We start from the raw sequence: 23,380 nt of genomic DNA on the forward strand, positions 1-23,380 counted from the left end.
AGTACTTGGTACTCTACTATGGGAAAGCAAAGAGCCGTCCCAGTCTTGCTAAGTTTCGAATATGGTTTTACATCACTCGTTGTCTGCCAAACAAGGACAGGTATATAAGTGGAAGTGAAGGCCTCAAAAGCGCAAGTGTTAAAGATGAAAGACTGCCTTTTTGTATGCGTGTCCTCTGCTTTTCATTTTAACTAGTTTTGTAGCAAGCTTCATCTTAACAGCCTATCCTATTTTTCATATAAAAGAGCGACGCATTTTGTTACGTCACGTAAAAGTGCACGGCCCTACCTATGTAAAATATGCAGGTCCCATCGGCCTTAACAAGGTCCATGCTGCGGCCGTATTTTTTACTAGCCGAAAGCTAAGTTGTAATGAACATCTGGTGCATATTGGTGCACCTGAGGCACCACGTGTTTCGAATGTCACGATACCGATGCTCGCAATATGTAACTTCTCATGTTTTTTTTTTTTTCGCGATCCGAATTACGTCTTGGAAGTATCCTAACGGAGCGCCACCTGCGCACAATTACGAGCAAACTGCCGCGCCATTCGACCTGACACCTCTCAGTGCCCTTTTCTTCACAGACTTACGAACGAGCGTGTGAGCACCCTATACTGAAAGTGTGCTTAGTTGAAGTGGCACCGAGAGCTGTTGTATAGCAAGGCAGTGCGAGATATGGCTGCCTTCTTCGGGGCTGTATAGGGAGCCAGCCATAAAGTAGATGGGCCGGCAGGCTGTGTCGTTTTAGAGCACGTTGGTGGCCTTACCTCTGTTGGCAGACGCCGTATTAGTGTGTTGTATACAGTATAGATGCTTGCCGTAAGCACCGCGGCTTTTCGAGGAGATGTTGTTATCCTGCAGGAACAAGATGTTAGTAAGGCGTGTTGTGTGGTTGAGCGAGTGGTGAAGTGGAAAATGCTGTATTTAGCGTTCTACAGTCGTGCAGTTAACGGTAAAGGCATGTAACCGTAATGTTCGATGTCTAGGTGCGACGATAAAGCGCATGTAGTGGACGCGCGTGATTGGTGCTGCGGAATAGTCGTTTCTATAAGTGCCGATATATTTATTTATTTATTTATTTATTTATTTATTTATTTATTTATTTATTTATACATTTATTTGTTAAACAGCGCTAGCATAAGACGGCTGTTAGCAGACTTGTGACGCAGGATGCACCAATACGTACACACCGCACAAAGAAAAACTCAAAACTACATATACTACAGATACTTCCTGAGTACAATTCTTCAAAAAACATAAACAGACTTAAAAAACAAAGAACAATGCACACCTCTACTGCATTCATGACAACTTGCATATTACTGATACGTATTGAACATAGCATTAGGTTTCGGTTTTTTTTATTTGTGTTTAACCCTTTTTTTTATTGCTTTGCTAGGTGTCGTCGTGTCCTTGTACACTCAATGCATGCGCCCTGCGTGTTAAATGCAATGCGCAAAGCTATACTTAAGGACGAAAATGTTTAAGCAACACATTATTGGTTATTTCAGCATGGGGAAAGAGGTTTCGTGGTGACTTGTCTACAAAGCGCATAACTACTTAATTTTAAAAGTGGACAACAACATAATTCAACACAGGTGCGGCCCACACCTAAGTAAACTGTAGGCTGCTTGCTTCTATAGGCGTAAATGTATCTTCGGTTTTTTTTGGGGGGGGGGCGGAGGGGGGAAATGGCCGTTTTGTTGCATACAACGAGAGGCGTCGATATAGCGATCGCGGCAACACTGTACGAGGAAGGTGGCGACAGCTGGTGTTGACGAGGTCGTTAATTTACAAAAGCGGCGTCTTTCACGAGCCGTGAGTGATGGCTGCAGTTAGACGGAACGTTCTGAAAAGGGCGGCTGTACAACCGCACGGGCCTGCTGGAAAATAAGAGTTGCTCGTTATCGCTACAATTCGGCAGCAATTTGCGTGCCTTGAGACCAGATTCTGCTCACTTGTCTTGTTATGTTACAAGCCTGGCTTCTCCGCGTTTTTGTTACTGTCTCATTCATCTGTTTTGATCTTTCAACTGTCAAGCGAGCTCACCATGAAGGAGGTGTCAAGTGTTATTATCAAACCTCTTTTTTTTTTTTTTGTCGTCGTGACTCGCCTTTAAGGCTCTTGAGGAAAAGCCCACGGGCTACAAGAGCTGTCTTGATATCTTGATTTTGGCGAAAATGAAAGAGCACGTTGGAGACGGCAGGAAGAGCTCTTGATCTATCTATCTATCTATCTATCTATCTATCTATCTATCTATCTATCTATCTATCTATCTATCTATCTATCTATCTATCTATCTATCTATCTGTGCCTGTCTCTCTGTCTGTATATCTGTCTATCTATCTATCTATCTATCTATATTCGTATGTATGTATGTATGTATGTATGTATGTATGTATGTATGTATGTATGTATGTATGTATGTATGTATGTATGTATGTATGTATGTATGTATGTATGTATGTATGTATGTATGTATGTATGTATGTATGTATGTATGTATGTATGTATGTATGTTAATTCCTCCACACCCTATACGTCCATCAATACTGTGCTTCAATTTTTTTGCCCACGTATACGGTGATCCATGTATGATGTTTTTTTCTTTTTTCTTCCAACACACACAGGCTCACCGGAGCAAGAGCCTGACGCAGATCGACTGCCTGGAGAGCGGCATGAGCCGTCGCGACGACGAGCCGAGCGGAGGCAGCAGCCCGTCGGACGCCTCCGGTCAGCCGCAGTCGCTGCAGTCGCAGCCGTCCCAGTCATCGCCCTCGCACCAGCCGCCCCCGTCGCCCGACCGCCTGTCGGTGCCCGATGAAGCGCCTCCGCAGAGGAGCAGGCTGAGGCACTCATCACGGGTGAGCCGTGTTACGTGACATTCACTTTGTTTTATTTTGATAGCAGTTATAAGGACACTATCGATGGGCCTTCGCTGTTGGTGTCGCCGTCGCCGTCATTGCCCGTATAAAGTCCGAATCATTAGCATCCCTCACGCGCTTCATAGGTTCTACCCGTGGGGTAAAAACGCGTGTGCGGGGCCCGTGAACGCGGCCGAAGCAGAGATTAAACGAGTCGGAGCGTCTGCGTCGCTCGGATGGCGCATGTGAATACATCATCTCGTGCGAGGCCTACCGTCGAATGCTGCTCAGGAATAGAGAAAACGCTCCGCTCATCTTGAACTGGCGTGAAAGAACGCGGGCGAAAGGGTGGGGGGAGTCGAGCAGCAAATGTGAGCTTTGAATGTAAGTACGCGGGCGCGATCGATCGCTCACGCGCTCTATTACGACAGGCATTAGCGGATGGTTCATCAGTGAGACGTATGACAAAAGGAAAGCAGAGAGGTTAACCAGGGCTTAGCCCGGTAGGCTAACCTGGCCTGGGAGAGAGGAAAAGATACATAAAGGATAGAAGATATGAGAGCGGACATTGTTGTTGACGGCGACGTATAGTGACAGTTTTGTGCTTGTCGTGAAAACCATGCGGACAACGCATCGCCGTTTCGAAAAGCAGTGAAAGTGTGCTTCAATTTCTGAAGGCTACCGAGCTGACTGAACGTGACGTTGTGGAATGTGACACAAATAAAAGGGTGACAGGGTCGTTTTCACTGATTTTTGATTTGAAAAAAAAAGAAACGTGGCAAGGAATGCGGGCTGCGTCGAGGCCGACTGTTCTAAAGACCTTAAGCTAGCCTCTCAGATAGCCGGGGAGCATAAATAAATGTAAACAAAAAATATCGCGAACATTTTAACTGCGTGATTGACCCCGCGCACTTGCGTGACTTGTGTGCTCGACTTTATACATTGGAGCACGCAAGTCAGCTGCGGAGCCTTCAGCTAATGTTGGACAACTCGATGAGCACTGCACGCTGATAAGGTAGAAGCAGAGGATTGCATGGTTTTGCTCCGTTGCTAACTTGTGCTAAACCTCCATTACATTGGCTGCCCACGCAGATTCGAGCACGCAAGTCGGCGCAACGTTTCTATAGAAACGCTGTTTATCGACTGGTTAACATCTGTGTAACCATAATTCGTGACTTCCTTTTTTTTGTAAGGTTATATGCCCGACAGAACTCTTCACTCTCTGCAACGCTTGGAGGCGAAGGCATGCTGTAGACTTGGTGATGCGTCAAGTCTGTGGGTCACGGGCCACGGCGGTCTGGAAGGCTAAGGCACTCGGCTGTTGACCCGCAGGTCGCGTGATTGAATCCTGGCCGCGGTGGCTGCATTTTCGGTAGGGGCAAAAACTCTTGAGGCACGTGTGCCTAGATATAACACACGATAAATAACCCTGGGTGGTCGAAATTTCCGGGGCCCTCCACTTTGGCGTCTCTCGTAATCATATGGTGGTTTTTGAAACGTTAAACCATGTGCACAGCAATTATTATTATTAAATCATTGGGTCTCAGCCACGGCTCTCTTGAGAACTCCCTGTGGACTGGCAGAAATTGTGAAGCACCGCTTGCAGTGAGAGAAAGGGGGCGGGGTTTACATAAATTCATACAATAGGTGGTGTGGAATCAGTTCTTCTTACTTCTTGAGGAAACAAGCCCCAAAATGCACAAACACTCCGAAAGGACACAGGACGAGTGCTTACTAGCAACTGAAAATTTTATTTCAATACAAACTCTTATATAAGCATCATACGCATGTAAATCATCTCAAAGGACCATCATCATGAACTTACACCAACATGCCCAACTGGTAGTCATTCTTATTTCTCCCTGGGGAAAATTGGTCAAACTTAAGTGCCACGTCGATTCGATCTGAACAGCTCTTCAATAAGTTGAGGGGTCTGCACTCCCATTCAAACTGTTTCTAACTACATTTTCTCTTCAAATATGCTAGCCTTAAAGAGTATATTCCCATGCACATGTCAAGTGCAGGAAGAGCTTTGTTACCATCTCATGAAAAAAGGGAAATGTGAGTCAGCTCCGTCGTTGCGTAGTTGTGTTATGCGGCAAAACACATCAAACTTCAAAAAGATCCGCTAACACAAAGCATAGTCTGCCAGAACACAAAAGCAGGAAAGAAGGTCCCATTCATCACCGTATTCGGGACGCCGGCGTGACCACTAAATAATGACAGGTTTCAATTATGGGCATGTTGCGATGTTATGAAAGCGTTAACTCGAGAGTCATCGCTTACTTGCGTGTCCATGAAAGGCGGGGTTGTCATAGTATGAAGCGTGGAAACTTGGCCAAGTTGGTAGGGCATAACTGAATATACGAACAGCGCAACTTAAAAGTAGTTACAGTGTAACTACGGAAGCAAAGAAACAAGGATAGAATTAGGATAGAAACTCGAGCGACTGTAGAGGCACAGTCGCTTGTCAATCTTGCAAGGCATGGACACGGAGTGCAATAGCTTCAAGACCTCCTTTGTCTTGTGAGTGAGTGAGTGAGAAAGGAAAGGCCGGGAGGTTAACCAGATATTGGCATCTGGTTTGCTACCCAGCGCTGGGGGTGGGGAAGTAGGGGCAAGAAAGAGGGGTTAGAGAGAGAAAAAAAAACAAAAAAACGCACGCGCACTCCTAAAAAAAAAAACGAAAACACACACTGGAAGGGCGTCCCAGCTACAACCGTTCAGCAAGGCCGGTCAATCGCAAAAAGTGCAGCAGCGCTTTCAGGGCCCTCTTCTGTGAAGTCGCATCCTGACGATACTGCAGAATTTCCTGCTCCGACAGAGGCTGATCATCTAATTTGTTGAGTTCCCTGCGAAGGCATAGTCGCCACCTACTATACGCTAGGCACTCACAAAGAACATGTTGAATGGTTTCCTCCTTGCCACAGTGGCCACAGGCTGCGGTGTCGGCCATCCCAATGCGGAAAGCGTAGGCGTTGGTAAATGCAACGCCCAACCACAGCCTACATAACAGGGTCTGGTCTGCTCGGCGAAGCCTCGACGGGACTTGAAGACTTAGCGTAGGGTCAAGCGAGTACAGTCGGGCATGCTTGAAGTGCGGCTGATTCCATATCGATGTGGTTTGCCGGCGAGCAAGTCTGCGGAGCTCTCGTGCAGCATCCGTCCTAGAAAGTGGTAGTCGCAGTTTATGATTTTCTGTGTGGGCTGAGCGGGCAGCTTGATCGGCCCGTTCATTGCCGATGATTCCGCAGTGACTGGGCAACCACTGAAATGTAATTTGGTGCCCTTTCTCAGTCAGGTGCTGTATAATCTCTGCTATCTCTAGTACCAGCTGTTCGTGTGGTCCACGGCGTAAGGCTGATAGCAGAGACTGCAGTGCCGCCTTCGAGTCGCAGAAAATAGTCCACTTGCGCGTAGGCCGATCAACTACAAATGCAACTCGTTTGTCTTTTTTTATGTATGAGTAATAGTTGTGAATGGAAGCATAAACATTGGAATGACTTCGAGCTTCGTTCCGGCCCATTTGGGTGCAATCATATAGTTTTCTGTAAATACAGTAGAGGAAACTCTGGCGCTAGTGTATATGGGGGCTGCAACGCACAGCGCTTCGTCAAGCATGGGAATGATGGGTATACTTGTCCAATATTTGTACTGTAGGCTCCATTTGACTTCACGTGGCTTTGAGCTGCTTTGTCACGATACGACGATCTGCAAACGTTGAGCAATTGCACTTCACCACCTTAACCTTCTTAGGCTCACCGGTTCGAATCGGCTCATGAACTGCACAACGGGTTTTTTTTTATTCGAAAGAAAACAAAAACACAACAATAAACACAGCCACAAGTACGTTCGAAGCAGGCAGACATAAAGACTAGGCAAGAGTTTGTATTTCTAATCATTTCCATGGTGGCTGACTTATCGCAGGGACAGAGTCTGCTCTATAGTCAATTTAAGCAAACTCTGTGGGCGCAGTCAAAACGAAACATAGCTCTTTGTGCTTGCTTTTTCTTTTTACATGAAATTGTGCGACAAACAAATGCACGCGAACGTGCGCAGGTGCTCAGCACGTTCACGCGTGGAGGCTATACACTTACGCATCAAAGCGGGCCATAAACTGACATCGAATTCGCGTATGCCTTTGATGACTGCTATACTCTATATGATCCACACGCAAGCACACCGAGAATGGTGGCGATTACATTCTAATCCCTCGTCGAGCTTTCATCCCTGCCGCTCTAAAGCTGAGCGAGCTCAGTTATGAAAAGCGCCGATGGGTGTCAGTGGCCCAGCTTTACTTATTTGGTCGCTGTGTAGTCACACGTGTCGCGACAGTACAAGTAAGCCAGAGAGATTGGAGTTTATTAAGCCCCAAGAGCAGTGCTTGCGCGCGGAGTGCAGCTTCATACCCGAGTTGAACACGCTGTATGCGAAGCCAGGTTCCGAAAACACCCTCGTGCTATTGCATACAGCTTTAGCTGATTGATATTCGTTCTAGGGCGAATGACGAGGGTTGTTTATAACGATTCGTGCTTTGCTTTAAGCTCAGTCAGCGCTGCGTGCAGATCAGTTTATGAGCTCACTTTCGACATCGTCTCATCGGACATATGCTATTCTGAACTCAGTGTGGTCTACTAGAACGTGTTTGCGCAAAATAGCAATATTTAGTGTGTTCTACACTCTAAAAAGAGAGCGAGTAAAAAGGGTGTCTTTTTGTCCCACAACAATAATCGTCATCTATATTGCGTTCCATCCTTGCGCTATCGTCCCGCGCCCGGTACATTCCGGTCACGATCGACATGCCCATTATCAGGGTTACATTGCATTCTCGATAGGAAAGTGGCCAGCGCCGAGTCTTCAAGAAAGGAAGTGCACGCAAGCCTGATGACGATTATTGTTGTGGGACAAAAAGACACCCTTTTTACTCGGTATTTTTTAGAGTATAGCTCCAACTGTTGACCACCGCAGCAGCAGCAGAAGAAGACTCGATACTTGCCCAACCGACGTAAACACGTATACAGGGATTGGCTCAGAGTAAGCGAACGTCCTATGCGGGAATTAGTACAGCTTCGATCAAACTTTTTTAAAAGTGCCGAGTGTGTGGTTGAGAACACATGGCGCCTTCCGCAGCTGCCTCTATCCGTTAGCTAAATGGCCCCGCCGCGGTGGTTTAGTGGATAGGGTACTCGACTACTGACCCGCAGGTTGCGGTATCGAATCCCGGCTGCAGCGGCTGCATTTATGGTGGAGGCGGAAATGTAGTAGGCCCGTGTGCTCAGATTTGGGCGCACGTTAAAGAACCCCGAGTGGTCGAAATTTCTGGAGCCCTCCACTACGGCGTCTGTCATAATCATATGGTGGTTTTGGGACGTTAAACCCCTCATATCAGTCAAGCAATCTGTTAGCTAAATGTTTCCGTTTTTGCATCACAAAGACTCTTTACGACTATTTTTGGTTTATTGCGTCATCGTTCTCGCCATAACTTTCGCAGAAAAAAAAAGAGAAAAAAAACGGCGGCTGAAGTATCTGACTGGCCGCTCCAGACAAGTGCGACTGAGACCGTGAAACCCAAGCACGCACCGTTCCCTACCAAACAGAATCTGTCAAGGAAGCTTCAGAGACGAAAACTCGACATTTTTAATTTAAAGTTAGGAACTCGAAAGGGTCATTTCGCTCTGCTACAAAAACTGACAGTTAAAGCGATGCGGACTTCAACCTACAGGTCTGAACTACGATGATTTCGCGCAAAGTGGAGACGGTTGAATAATGAAACCAATTCACAGGAATCATGTTTAATTTTGAGAGCACGGTACACTCACACGAACGTGCAGACACGCCAACGGATTCCGACAGGCTTACCTGCTTGTAATACGCATATACACGGGGCTAGGCATCAAACCCATGACGCCGAGCTCCGCAGTATTGAAAGACGTGCATTGACTGCCATATATAGGTACACCATGACAGGTCGTCCTTCACGATACACGCAGTATGCTTCACGACATCGTTTTGCTTACGTCACAGCATAAGCACGCGAAACGTTAAAGTACGCACGCAAAACGACCGTCCACTTACAACTCTCCGTTCTAGTTCGATGAAACTGCGGAGAACCGAAGCGATTCGCTTAACGTGTGTATATGGGACATCCACTTCCAAACCAAGAGAAGAAACAACTTAAACTATATACAGGCCGATGGGTCGATATCCCGAACGTGCAGCACGGGCCTCTACGATTTCAGAACGTCGTCGTCATGGGCGTCGCGATCTTTGCTTCACCGTCTGAAAGACGTGACGAGAAACTGTCGGCAGCCTTGCGAGAGCGCCCCGAGCGAAATCCAATTTTCTTAATGGCGCCGCGGGGCCAACTCGTCGCCATAAGTGTGCGCGCAGTGTGCGCGGAAGTGTAACAGCTGCTGAAAAGGAACACGAAAAGAAAACAAAGTGTGGCACTTTCCACTCGAGCCCTCTTGAACGTATTGGCGATGACACATAACGGCGATTCTTTGGAAACAAAAACAAAAGAAACATGAAGATTGCCGAGAAAGCCTTGGGATGAACGGCGGGCGACGTGCTATTGAGCTGCGTGGGAAGGAAGCCGGAAAATAACTTTCGACGTCGATTATGCGCTGATCGTCGTTTTTGCGAAATGTACGCTGAAAAGAAAGAAATGAGAGAATACTTGGACGGGTACATTCGCCAACGCACGCTGGCGAAAGCCCTCAGCGTTCATTGTAGATCTGCAATGGAATTCCTGCATGAGTCGTATGCACTAAAGTAGTGATTGTTGTAAAAGCTGCAGAGTTGTCGAGTGTCAAGGACAAGAGAGAGAGAGAGATGCAGAAGAAGGCAGAGAGGTTAACAAAGTACTAGCGCCCCTATGTTACTGCAGGTATACGTAGAGCATCTGGAAAGACAACGGCGATTAAAAATTAAATAAACGAGAAGAGGTATGGGTTGGCGAAAAGTGTAGAGCTCGATCAGACTCACTAGAACTACATTTTGGTCTTGGGACTCACTTACAGTCAGACTCACCGAAATTTTTTTCGACCAGACTCGCTCGCTAAAATTTTTCTCACTTGTATCCACTATGACTCAAGCTCACCAAAAAACATACTCGGTCTTACTCGCTCCGACTCAGGCTCACGGCTCAATCTGAGTGTTAGCGACTGTGGTGAGTGAACTCCTGGGTGCGTTTGCCGACTTATGCTAGTTAGATGAATTTTCTTGCAGCCACGTTACTTCACCTAGGTGATAGCGAATGTGGCGAGAATCTCACTTCATTGCTTGCACTATCTTAAGCATTTTCGGCGTCGAAAATGCCCGCTCTTTGCAGATTCTGTGGAATGGTAGTTCTATCACTTACCTCACGCTCGGTGCAATCACTTGTTTGGTCAATGCGTTTGGCTTCGGTTGTGTTGTCCGGTGCTCTGTTCTAGTTATTTCCTTCCTGCATGCCCATAATGAAAAGTATGGCGCCACGAAGAAGTTCATGGGTCGAGGTTACAGCTTCATAGACGTCATGCTGCCTTACAAATCTCCGCGATAGAAGTTTTATGAAATTGGTGGGTTCAATCCCTGCCTCGGCAGTCACATTCGGGGGAAGGCGAAAAGTTTGAAGCCCGTGTACTACGCGGTGTCTGTAAACTTTGAAGAACACCATATGGTCGAAAATTCCGGAGTTCTCAACTATGGCGTGCGTTCTTCATACTCGTATCGTGGTTTTAAGACGTAAAACCCCATAATATTATATTTTCTGTGGCCGTCATGTTCCGCATAAAATCTAAATCTGTAACATCGTCCCACCCATCGTGTGTTCTACCCGCGACTAAATGGGGTCACTGGCGACGAACGCGGCTGAAGCAGAGATGAAGCGAGCCGGCGACCTTTGTCGCACAGAGTTTGCATGCTGCACTACGACCCCCCTTACGAGGCCTGCAGTCAGTTTCTGCTGAAGCAGAACTGAAACGCCCCACCCATCTTTCGTCCGTCGAAGGAGCATGAAGGGACCCCGGGAGTGGGGGCTGCGTCGCTCGATCAGAAACTACGAACTTCGACTCTAAGGGCACGGTTGCGAGCTCTGGCGCGCGCGCAATACGTCGGCAGACATCAGCGAACGGCTCATTGATTGATTGATTGATGATTGATGTGTGGGGTTTAACGTCCCAAAACCACCATATGATTATGAGAGACGCCGTAGTGGAGGGCTCTGGAAAATTTAGACCACCTGGGGTTCTTTAACGTGCACCCAAATCTGAGCACACGGGCCTACAGCATTTCCGCCTCCATCGGAAATGCAGCCGCCGCAGCCGGGATTCGAACCCGCGACCTGCGGGTCAGCAGCCGAGTACCTTAGCCACTAGACCACCGCGGCGGGGCCTCAGCAAACAGCTCGTACACCCTACTACGTGCTACGCTGTCGCCACTTTTGTTTGAGTCGACAGACCTCATTATAACCGCGTATCTTTCTCTAGCGGCCGCGTTCCCCTATACCACTGTTTTGTAGAGTTATACGAGATGTAATCCAAAAGAGTTAGGGGCTAGCGTTACTTCGTATAACACTACAGTTTCTTGATGTCCGATTCAGTGCTTCGCCCTAGTGTAGAAAGTGTGATTTTTTTTTAGTTTCCATGATTATTTAAAGTCCGCATCTTCGTGTAGCTTCTACAACGATGCCCGACTTGACGCCGAAGAAGTTTATTTATTTAAACATTTTATTTATTTATTTATTTATTTTTATTTATTTATTTATTTATTTACCTATTAAATAATTAATTTATTTATTTTTATTTATTCATTTATTTATTTATTTATTTATTTATTTATTTATTTATTTATTTATTTATTTATTTATTTATTGATAGTGCAGGCCCTTCTCGGGCACGTGCAGTAATGAATACAAATAATATGAACAGACAATAAATACAAATGCACAGTATATCAAAGCACAGCTAAAAAATAATACATAGCAAATTAACAAGTCGAAAGACAGCACTCAGCAGTATATACACACATACACATTTATGCATATACATATGTACACTCATAAATACAGCACACATACATAAATAAATACTAGTATTTACAATATATTCTGTAAATGAAGCCTACATCCCAGAGATTACAAATTCCTGGGACAACTTATTCCAACAAGTAATCGCGTCAGAAAATAGAGCAAACTTGTGGACATTACTGTGGCTAACTGGTTGCCTCAAAGTTTTGCTATCATTCGTTCTGGCTGAAAATTTTGAAGGATGTTGAAGAAAACGCAGCAAAGCTGCTGATAAAAAAAGTAAATTACTCTTTATAGTTGACGTGCAAGTAAATTAGTCTCACTAGATAAATTTTACCGTCAGTCACGGTGTTTTTTCGTCTGCAGGAGCAGAAGGGACAGCTGGTGCTCAACTTTTTTGACACCCTCTGTTGGGAACGGTGTGACACCAACACGTTAACTACTCACGACGCTTTCAAGTTGTCTGAAAGTGAAGTTGTTAGTCGTTTGAGAGCTCGACACCTCTAACGTTGCGAGGCGGGAAAAATAGAGCGTGAAATGCGAAATGCGAAAATTAGCGCTACGGTGCGTCATGCATGAGTTTTATGGGAGGCAGAGCCGTTTGGTCTGACGTCAAGTCGGATCGTGTCCTATAATTTCCTAACACCTTAGCGCGAGCAGGCAGTAACATAACGTAGACGTACAAAAATATGGCGTGCTGTCACGCGTTGAACCCCGCATTCACGAAGCAGAATACACGACATAAATTTCCATTTAGTTATTGACGATATCGCTATCTTTCTCTTGCGCAATCATCGATCTACTTGCGTTAAAATCACCAAGACTGCTGTTAGGATGTTCACCGGAATGCGCAACTCAGTATTGATATCCGTAACCTAAACCATACGCGACCTTTCAGAAAGCTAACAAATTTCGTTGGGCCGAACATATCTCATTATGTAGAAAAAAAAAAGAAACTAGGTCGAAATCATAGCGTAACTATTAGCAATGCTGTCATTTCTACAACGCGATCGCTTCAGTTTGACTCTCAGTCGTGCGGAAAACTAGCTGTGCCAGGACCAATAATTTCCACGTAGCACAGGAAATAGTGCAAATAGCTACGTGTGCCTGGGAGTGCGCTTGCAAGGTGTCATTTGTTTCCAAACGGCAGAGTGGAGTATACGGACGAGAAGCCGGGTGTGCGCATCTCATGTTCGCGGTATCGATTTCGGCGTCACGAATCAATCTGTCACACCGTCGCTAAGTGGCACGTCGCGCGCGTATTGTCGTGCCGCTTGTTAAGCGCATGCACAAGTGTATAGCAGTACACGCGTGGAACATCGTCGGGCTCTTATCCTTCGCTCGATACGTCGAACTAGGTCTCGGCGTTACTGCGTGCGCCAGTCATTACTCACTGTCGGCTTGCTTCACCGTATAACTTTATTCGTACACTCTTGTTGCAACACAACGCGCAGCAGTGAAGCCAACTATCGTCTTTTCCTTCTTCATTTTTTTTTTTAATTTGTCACTGTTTCGTAAGACACAAGACGCAGCCCGAGCTATTCTTTCTTGCCGTCGAGTGTATCGAGATACGATTGCTCGCATTTGCGTTATGGCCTGTTCCCAATAAAGATCGGTGTCGGAGCAGGTCGTTAAATTTGTTGGCCTGTCGGCTTCGTGAATCATCCGCTCTGCTGGTTAGGAAGACACCGCTGAAGTTCTCGAGACAGTGCCCTCTCGACCTTTTTCGGCGATTTCCAGCGACGCGGCGTGCGACGTTAGCAGCGACGGCGATTGAATTTTGAGCGAATGCGACGGCAGTATCTATCCCCGTACTGCGCGCCCAAACGAGTGTTGGTTAGAACTGGCTCGCCTCTCTTAATGATGGCTAACGCTGCGTGTCCCCCGTTATAACACCGGCTTCAGTATCAATGCTCCGATTGAGAAATCACTTCATTCGATGACGATACGCCTGCAAGGGCAGCTGCAGCCTAAATCACTGTTTCTTTGGGCGATATACGTAGGAAACAAACACACTAGCTAACTAAATTACTAACTAGCAGAGACTTTTATACTTTTCTGCCAGCCTCAGCAAGCCAACCTCCTCTGACACCGCCTCTCCCAACCAGTCCGCGGTGCCTCCTGGGTAAGATTAGGCTCACGCAGCAGACGCATCCATAGCGAGCCGACCAATAAGAACGCTTGTCTGCTACGTGAGTGGGCCTGATTTCTTCCTTAACTTTTTTTTTATGAGTGGAATCCAAAATTGCCACGTGAAACTCCGTTCTAGTTTTCTACCCCTTTCTTCATGGTTGGAACAGGCATTACGCATTAACCAGTAGTCACAATAGTTACCAACTTGGACAATGCCTACGTGCTTCCTATCTCTCTCTCTCTCTCTCTCTCTCTCTCTCTATCAGTCACTCTCTTACGCTTCCAACTCCCCCTTCTACGTTGCCTCTATTTCCGAGTGCATGGTATAGTATACCGGATTTAAGCCTTTGAATAGCTTCTACGCATTTCTCCTTCCCCATGGTCCCCACACTCCCAGAGCGTGTATGTTGTTGCAGTTTGTATAATATATCGAGCGATCCCTTTCCGTTAGCTTCCTACCCCTTCCTCGTAATAGCGCTGCTTCACAAAAAAGAAGCCTTGCGGAAATAGAAGTGCAAGGCGCATTGTGTCTGCTGCAACTATATACCGTTTCCATAAAACACGAATGTACCGGGGCATAGTGCTGCAGTGGTTCATAAATTGCAGCCTCTTTCGCACCTTCCGCGCATTAAAGGTGGTCCAATCGTAAAACGCGCTACCAGAAGCAATACAAACATGCTCAATGTCGACTTCGTTCATTTCCATTGTTGGGAAAAAAACAACAGCAGATAGCGAGAAATGTGAACAAGAAAAAAGTGCAAGATGTTCCGAGCGAGTGGCAAATCCATGTCGGCATGCGCATATGCAGAAGGAAGATGAGCTAACTTTCTACTTCGTTTTCATATTGTGTTCTGATGGTTTTCGAGGTTGTATAACATTAAAAAAGATCCGTTTAACACCGTCATCGCGTCAGTGATGCAACTTGGGTGAAATTGTTATCACAGTTGCATCTCTCTTCTTTGTTGTTTTATAACGCCTTTTCTCATCGTCTATAACGAATCCGTTTCCCACTGAAACTGCTCAGTAATAGCATCTCTATTTCATCACCTTGCGCGGGGAAATCCCTTTGAACAGTCCGCGCTGTTCACTAACGTAATATGAACGTAATGTGAATTCATTCACACTGCTTATCAAAGCACAATCATTGCACCGATAAGCTGGAGTACATCGTGTCCGTACGGACGCGTACGGAAGTCCCGTTGAACAGTGTTACAACAGTTAGCGTAACTGGTGGACACTGAATGGATAGTCAAATAAATTCGAGTGTGTAGTCGAAGCAATAAAGTCACCAAACCCGGAAAAGCAGGCCTGTTAACTATTCACTGTGTACATAGTAATACTAAGAATTATAACAATTGTTGTAGTTTCACACTCCCAAAACCACGTTATGAATATGAGAGACGCCGTAGTTGAGGGTTTCGGAAATTTTGACCACCTGAGGTTCTTTAACGTGCACCTAAATCTAAGCACACGTTAACAGGAAGAAGCAACCAGCGCTTGTCCTGTGTGGTAGTTCTTCGCTGCGTACGTGCGGTTTTGCGTTGGTTGCTTCTTCCTATTTCTACGAACCAACTCCCCAGACATCTACGTTACTAAGCACACGGGCATCAATCATCTTCGCCTCCATCGCGTTGTGTACACATAGATATGCATAGGGAAATAAAAGTGGAAAACTATTGATTTACATTCCTTATAAATTATACCTCGTGTTAAATGACAACGTTTAGAGCTACGCACGTGGAGGCTACGTGATAATGTAGCCAAAAATTCACGCGTTCCTAAAATGACTCGAAGCCGAAAGCCCATCGTTTTCTCCTAAACTGGTTCTATTTTATGCACCTTACTTAGATTCCCATTGCCTTCGTGATCACAGGCATTACAACCTTTCTACGCACCACGTGCTTACGGCATGTCCTCCGGGGTCGGCCCACGTTTCAACATCCGACTTGGTCGTGTGTCGACACCGTCGCGTGACGTCACGTTATGTGACCTAACGATGAGGTCACGTTTTGGCGATCCCTAATGTCAACATACGTCGTATGGCCGCGTCACTACATGATGGTGATGATATTTGTATCGCTGATGTTGACGCCGAGGGCCACTTTTGTATTCGACGGGGCATTAGAGTCTTTGGCCTTAATGAAGCCTGCCTTAGCGGATCACTCTGCGCCTGTACCGTATCTACAGGAGGAGTCGAGTGATGGTAATCTTATCGCGCCCTGACGCTTCCTCGTTGATGCGATCACTTTTAAGCGGGCAGGACTTTGTTATGCGGCAGCCTCAGGGAAACAGTAGGATGCACTCAGGACGTTCGGTCTCTATTCGAGCAGAGAGGGGGAGAAAAAATTCAATATTTTCTGTTCACAACCCAGCACTGGGGAAAGGGTGAGGTGGATTAGAAAGGTAGATAAAAGTGAAAAAAAGGCGTAAAAAACTACGAAAAACGACAAACGAGAAGTGAATGTAAGACACCTCGTGACGGCGTTCTACAGAGTGCTCTAAAGCGACCAGTTAAACGTACACTCTAAGCTTACCTCATGCCACAGAGTTGAAAAATAAAAACTAAAACGACATTTATTGTTGTGACATTACTTTCCTTGCCCTCATGCACGCGCGTGTGGAATTCACGCTGATGCCTTCAAGCAAAATACTGCGTAGCACGTGAAAAAGGGGGGATGCGGCGAAATAAGGAGATAATAAGAATCCATCTGACGATTTATAGGTTTGCTCCGATATGTTTTGCCGATCCCTTCATCGTCGAAGTACTTACACGTAAACCCTTTGCATGGCCCTGGGTGTTGCCCGTGTGTGTGAGTGAACGAGAGGATATACTGCACACACACACAGGGACGGGGCCGCGTGATTTAAAGCGGGACAGTCGGGAAGTGGGCGACGAAAAGTGCGACGGAAGGCGACGTCCCCGGTCGGCGTCTTCTCCGCGTCCATCCATCATGCTCGGGTTTGTGCAACCGAGCATGACGTGTACGTATACATGTATGCGATTTCGACACACTGTTTCACCAGAGCGTGCCGCGACTCGCACGACCAAGGTTTCGACGACGCCGCGCCGCCGACGCCTCTCGTCGTGTTGGTGACAAAACCCCTCAAACCCATGGCCGCGCGAGGTTGTTTTTGATAGCCTAAAAAAAGAGAGAAAGAGAGCACAGGCGAAATGCTTCCGATGGGGCAGCCGTTTTACCTCATGCTGTTAGACACCCCGAAAACAGCGCAAGAACGGCAGCGGCAAAACGAGATACAGTTAATTTAACCGAACAGCGCACGAGTCTCGAGCAGAGTAGCACAAGGTCAAAGAGGTAAAATATGTTCACGTGTACACGTTCAAACTCGAATATTATGTATGGCTCGACAGCATTTGCACATCTTGTGTTCGAGCCCGCAACATTTTAGGCCCTCATTATTTTTTATTGTGTATTTCTTCTGCTGTGCAAGAAAAAATAGCCGCTGCCAGCATAACGGCGCCAACGACTCCAGTTCACCACTTATTTATTTATTTATTTATTTATTTATTTATTTATTTATTTATTTATTTATTTATTTATTTATTTATTTATTTATTTCAGAAGTACTGCCAGCCTCACACATGAGGCCCTAGGCAGGGGTGGGTGATACAAAAAAAGGAAACAAATATGAAGATACAACAGGAAAGGAAACACGTCACGTAGAGCGATAGACCATCAAGAACTAGTGCATCAAAGTAAAACGCCAGTACTTACACAATTGTAGTGGTTTACGCGTACACGTCCAAAAATAAACTATGATGACAAACATCTGCTCATACAGAACTAAGAAACAAACATCATATAATGGTTCAAAAATCGGCAACATTTCAAAAATACAACGCATTGACATGAAGAAAGTGATAGAAAGTGAAACATAAATGGAAGCCTGTTCAGGATGCGCGGTGTAATAATAGAGGGCGAAGCGCAAAGAAAGATCAAGGTCAAGTGGGTTGCTGGTGTTTAGGTTTTTCCTCAAGTTTTATTTCAGCAAAAATAAATATAAAGTTTTTCACAAAGCTCATCAGTTATCGTTGTTAAGTATACTGACAACCTTGCACCCGCGCCACCACTTCACACGCGATGTCAAAATAATACCCTCCGACGTGATGTGTGAAAGGGTCACGTGGGTTACAGGTTGCGCAGTATTTAAGCGCGCCTGAATTTGCTGTGTTGCGTGAAATCGCTGTGGTCCGTCAAGTGCTGTGGTGCGTCTATCTTGCTTTATTCGTACAAATAAAGGGGTATAGTGTGAAGGGTTCGTTTTCTGTTTTATGCACAACTAATCTCACTGACAGACAAGTAACCCAAGGAAGGCTTAGGGGACTATATACTTGTGGTTTCTTAACTGTAGCGTAACGATTCTCACTTGAACTGAAGTGAATCCCAGTGGACAAAAAAAAAAGCTTTTCTTCGGTATAGGGTACGAACTCAATACCTTCGAATAGGGTTGTCTTGGCTCCCTTTTCGCGATGTTCGAGAACCGGCTAGCCCGGCTATCAAATCCCCTACAGCCTCACGCTGCATGAGTGTCCGCTCAAAGTTTGGCTTAGAAAATAAGCTTTCGTGACGGAGCAGAGAGCTTTACGTGTTGACGGCGCGTCAGTGAACGTGAGCTCGGGTTGGCTACCGAACTGACGCGAAACCAAAACAAGGAGCTCGCCTTGACGCATCCGAAGTGCGTCGTAAAATGGAGAACGCGACGCTGCGTTTGAGACGACTGCGCAGTTGTTCGTGTACGAGACATCTTGCAGCCTTTCTCTTTTGTATGTTGAGCCTCCGGTTTGAAGTGTTTGTCTATACAGGCTTTCCCGGTGTTGTGATTCTCGGGTGTTTCGGAAGTGACGTGCTGTAGATGCAATACCAAAGTTTGAATCGCTTGCTGTGCTACGAATATAGTACAGGTAATGTTGCGCCTTGTGTCGTTGTTTCAAGGTTTACCGAGCACACTTACCTATATACCAAGTTTATTTTAGGGACAGTTAAGTGACGTATTCCAGGCATTGTATATTTTAATGCAACAAAATGAATTCGTGTAACAAAATAATTCATCGTGAATGCGTTCTCCCGTTTTGTAAATCAAATCACTTCGATCCGACTAGGGGGTGGGGGAGTGTTGTGGGAAGTACAGTTGCCACCCTTGCGCCTGGTTCTCAGAGAAAATCCATGCATATTTTTTGATTGAATAGCTGATTAGTTCATTAACGAAAAACTTTTAATGTTCTGCCGCTTTACTTTCTTTTAGTGGTTTTTTCATATCTTGAAGGGAAGTTCGTGCTTTTATATGGCGTGGTTGCTCCTTTTCGCAGATAATAGGATTAATGAAAAATCGCAGTCATTAAAAACTACACATTATTGCACCTGAATGGCACCTAAATTTTGGCTAATAAAATTGCACTTGACGACAAGACACAGCAGTTCACGCGAGCACGATGTCCATTTTCAATCACAAAAGGTCACTGAACTGGAGTTCACGGGAAATAACAGTCACAAGGATGCCAATACGTAACAAATAGCATTACACGTATAATCTATAGCCTAGTGACATGTAAGCGACGTTCATTTTGTTTGTATGTATACTGGAGAGAGATATAGTGAGGACAACCCCATCGCTGTCGCGTACATGCGGTCACCGGGGGAGGAGGAAACTTCATTGGAATCATGAAATGGGTCTGATGAATGGTGGAAAGGGGGATGTAAACCCAGAATTGAAGACGATAGGCCGTGAGCCGTACAAGATGTCACGTGCTTGCATGGCTTCGTCATTTTTTTTTCATAAGTCTATTTAAATAGTAAATGTTTTCGCGATCAAGTGAAGTATAACCTGTAGGCGAAGCTAGGTCATAAAGCCCATGTCGATGTTCAAGTCGCCGACTAGTGCAAAGGACGAACGAATGGACAGACGCACACACGCACGGATGATTATGTGCTGTAACGGAGTTGATTCATGCGGTTGTTTCTCGCGCGGTGCCACGCAAAGGGCGCACCTGCGCTTCGACTGTGCACTACGGCGCCGACGTATTGCAGACAGACGGACATTGTAAGGCGCTTCACCTCAAGAAAGAAAAAAATAACGCTAGAGATCTGAGTTGAGCAGATGCCATCACTTGTATGGGGTTCTGATGTTGTACCAAAATTGTTTTGGGAGCATGGGAGCGCCACGATGGCGCGTGATAAAGGCGCACCCGCTACTGCTGTGAGATAGTGACTTTTAGGCCAGGGCACGGAGTGATATCCAAGAGTAATGCAGCACGGCTAGCGTTCGCGTTACGTGCGTGGAGCGCTTTTATTGGTACCACTCGATCGGTGCTGAGACGGCAGATACAGCTAATAACGTTGCGGTGATATCATTACTTTGTCCTGCCTTTGTCCCGTCTGTGTTTGGAGAGGCCTTTGTCCTGCAGTGGACGTAGTCAGGCTGATCATTATGATGATGATGATGATGATGATGATGATGATGATGATGATGATGATGATGATGATATCATTACTCGTCTCCGTATATGGACCAGGAACGTGTGGCGCACGACATTTCTTTTATCATATTTATTTCGTAGCGTCAGGAGCAAGGCCATCAATTCTTCGGCAAAGCGAATCAGTCGATACCCTCGAGGCAGTCGTGTTCATTCTGTCTGCAATAATGAACTTCCCACGCTAGGCGGTGAGGCACATATTTCGTCATATATTATAGTCAGGCTATGTCCTCGGTGTCTCTGGTCCAGCTCAAAGGCATCTCACACGCTGCGTGGTATTCTGTGGCTCGCACTACACTTCCCGCGACATGTATAAAAACAAGGAATGAACGAGATTCAAACCAGATATAAACCTATATAAACCTCGCACAGCAGACATTTCCTTACACAAAGTGGGGGTATGCGGGACAGGCGCGAGAGCGGCGACCCGTTCTGCCTCCGAAGGCACGCAGCTATGTACTCCGCCGTCCTTGCTCACGTTTCCCCGAATTGTTTACCGCCCTCCCGATTGTAAACAGCTCGCTCGCGTTCGCTGTTTCTGGGTACTGCGTCGGCATCGTCAACGACATAGGCTGTATATAACAACGCTCGTAGCGGCCCGCTTGCTTTTTGGCGCCTATACGTATGCTGTTGTGTAGCGCGGTCGTTGCAAAAGCGCCATGCATGTTTGCTCTCGAGAGGACAACATCCGGGAGGGACGACAAAAGTAACCGACAGGCCGACTTTCCGCGAAAAAAATAGTGAAATGCAAATGAACGTGAGTCAGCACCACGGTGCACACACACACACACACACACACACACACACACACACACACACACACACACACACACACACACACACACACACACACACACACACACACACACACAAACAAACAAACAAACTAACTAACTAACTAACTAATTAACTAACTGAATTCGCCGTTTTTGGAGAACAACGTACGGTACGCAAACGTTGCCGCCGCCGTCGTGACTACCACGAAAATCTTCAAAATGCGCTTCTCGCGTGACAGAGAATGAGAACAGACGCGCGTACCAGCTGTCGAGGCCTATATGCACACGGCGTCCACCACCGCTGCTCGAGAAGCGGCTACGCGGCAGCGAGCTGCTGGTATGCGTACTTGAAACGCGGTCCAAACACACACGCTGTGTGCAATATGCAATAAGACGGAAGCGACAGCGGCGAACAGCGCAGCTGTTTCTTCGGACGTCTGTGACGCGCTGTCAGCCTTTCGGACGTTCGCGAAACCAGAAACCAAGGCTGCGTGAGTGCGTTCATGTCTGTGTTTGTGTGTATACGCGTGCGTGCACTCACGCCGAGTGAATGAATAAATCGTTCTCCTTCGCAATGTCGCCTGTACATGCCCAGTTCGTTTAGTTTCTCCCCGACTTCACGGAAGCGAGATACGTGAGTGAATGCGACGCAGACAGCGCCTATACTCTTGACGGAAATGGAATTTCGCGTCGGGGGCCCAGTCGCGCGCATGTACCACAACTTGCACGTTTATGCACGCTCCGCGGCCGCTTCTCGTTTGCACTCGCTCTGTTCTTCGTGTCTTACCGGGTTGTTCTCTTTCTGCCACTGCTTTTTTGCTGCTCTGGAAGACGTATGTTTCGTCTCACGGTGGCATTCTTGAACGTTCCGCGTTGGAACGGGAAATCTGGCCTCGGGCGATGTCGCCCATGGCGGCAGATAAATCGCAACAGTGGTCGGAGTACGCCACTGCGTTGATCATGGATACAGGTTTCCTAGAACTCCACTCCTCGTGCATATCACCTCCTCTTGAATGGTGCTTTTTCTAGACTTTATAAACTCCACTCCAGAGTAGAGTTACGGTATACGCTATATGCTACCTAAAGGTGGGATATAGCTTTCTCCTCCTCTAGAGTAGAGTTACTGTATGTGCTATCTAAAGGTAGCATATACAGTAACTGTAACTCTGGAGGAGGAGACAGCGCCCTCCAGCGGAGAAGATGCGCTCGACTGCTGATCCGAAGGTCACGTGACCGAATATGTAAATGTTTGTATTGGAGAGAGGTATAGTGATGGCGACCCCACCACTGTCGCGTACCTGCAGTGAACAGCAACAAACTTTCAGGTGAAATGCTGAAGGCCCGTGGGCTTAATGTTTGGGGCACATTGAAGAACAACACAGTGGTCAATAGATCCGGAGCCCTTTGTCATGGCGTCTCTCGTAATTATACCATGGTTTGGGGACGTAAAGTTTCAGTTATTATTATTATTATTATTATTATTATTATTATTATTATTATTATTATTATTATTATTAAATGAGTAGCTAGCTTCTTCGAGTGCAGTTTCCGGATTATTTTGGATACATTTATGCAGCTTCAGCATACTTCTTTTGTTAGTTTGTGTTTGAGCTAATGGGTTGACTCGTTGATCAGTACGTTTGCGTCGTTTCATTCAAACGGTTGCTCGGTCGGTCCGTAAGCGAGCAGTTATTTAGCTACGTTCTTGTATGTGAGTCAGTTACTCGGTCTATTAGTTAACGCAGAGGCCACTTGTGTGCGGAACAGATACTTTTTACCGCGAAAGCTCTTATGAGACCACAACAAGGGTCGCAAACGCCGTCGTTGTCCGCTGCTGCCGCGGCTGGTGTCTGTAACCACTATCGCGCAAAAAAAGCAAGAAACGCACACACAGTGGGATGCGAACCCGGGTCCCCTGCGTGCCAGCCCAGTGTTCTACCACAGAGCCACGTCGGCGCTTGAGACTCCGTTGCAAAGGGGCCTTAGGCAGGCTTCATATCTGGAAAGAAATCGCGTTAACATGAATAGTAAAGCGTTCTATTACAGCAAAGCAACAACAAGTCGTCACACAATACGAATTGCATAACGAGTGAGTCGTCGAATGCA

General features: G+C 46.4%; 1 protein-coding gene across 6 annotated transcripts in view; it reads left to right on the forward strand.

Annotated features, from left to right (window-relative positions):
- Positions 1 to 23,380, forward strand: part of LOC119182883 (pleckstrin homology domain-containing family G member 5) — a 759,199-nt gene that overhangs the window by 574,233 nt on the left and 161,586 nt on the right. For all 6 annotated transcript variants that reach the window (XM_075889871.1, XM_075889872.1, XM_075889873.1 and 3 more), the window contains one exon: positions 2,632 to 2,865. In XM_075889871.1, coding sequence (XP_075745986.1) covers positions 2,632 to 2,865 — 234 coding nt within the window. The remainder of the gene's footprint in view (positions 1 to 2,631; positions 2,866 to 23,380) is intronic.

This window comes from Rhipicephalus microplus, chromosome 3 (assembly GCF_043290135.1).
Source record: "Rhipicephalus microplus isolate Deutch F79 chromosome 3, USDA_Rmic, whole genome shotgun sequence".
Taxonomy (NCBI): Eukaryota; Metazoa; Arthropoda; class Arachnida; order Ixodida; family Ixodidae; genus Rhipicephalus; species Rhipicephalus microplus.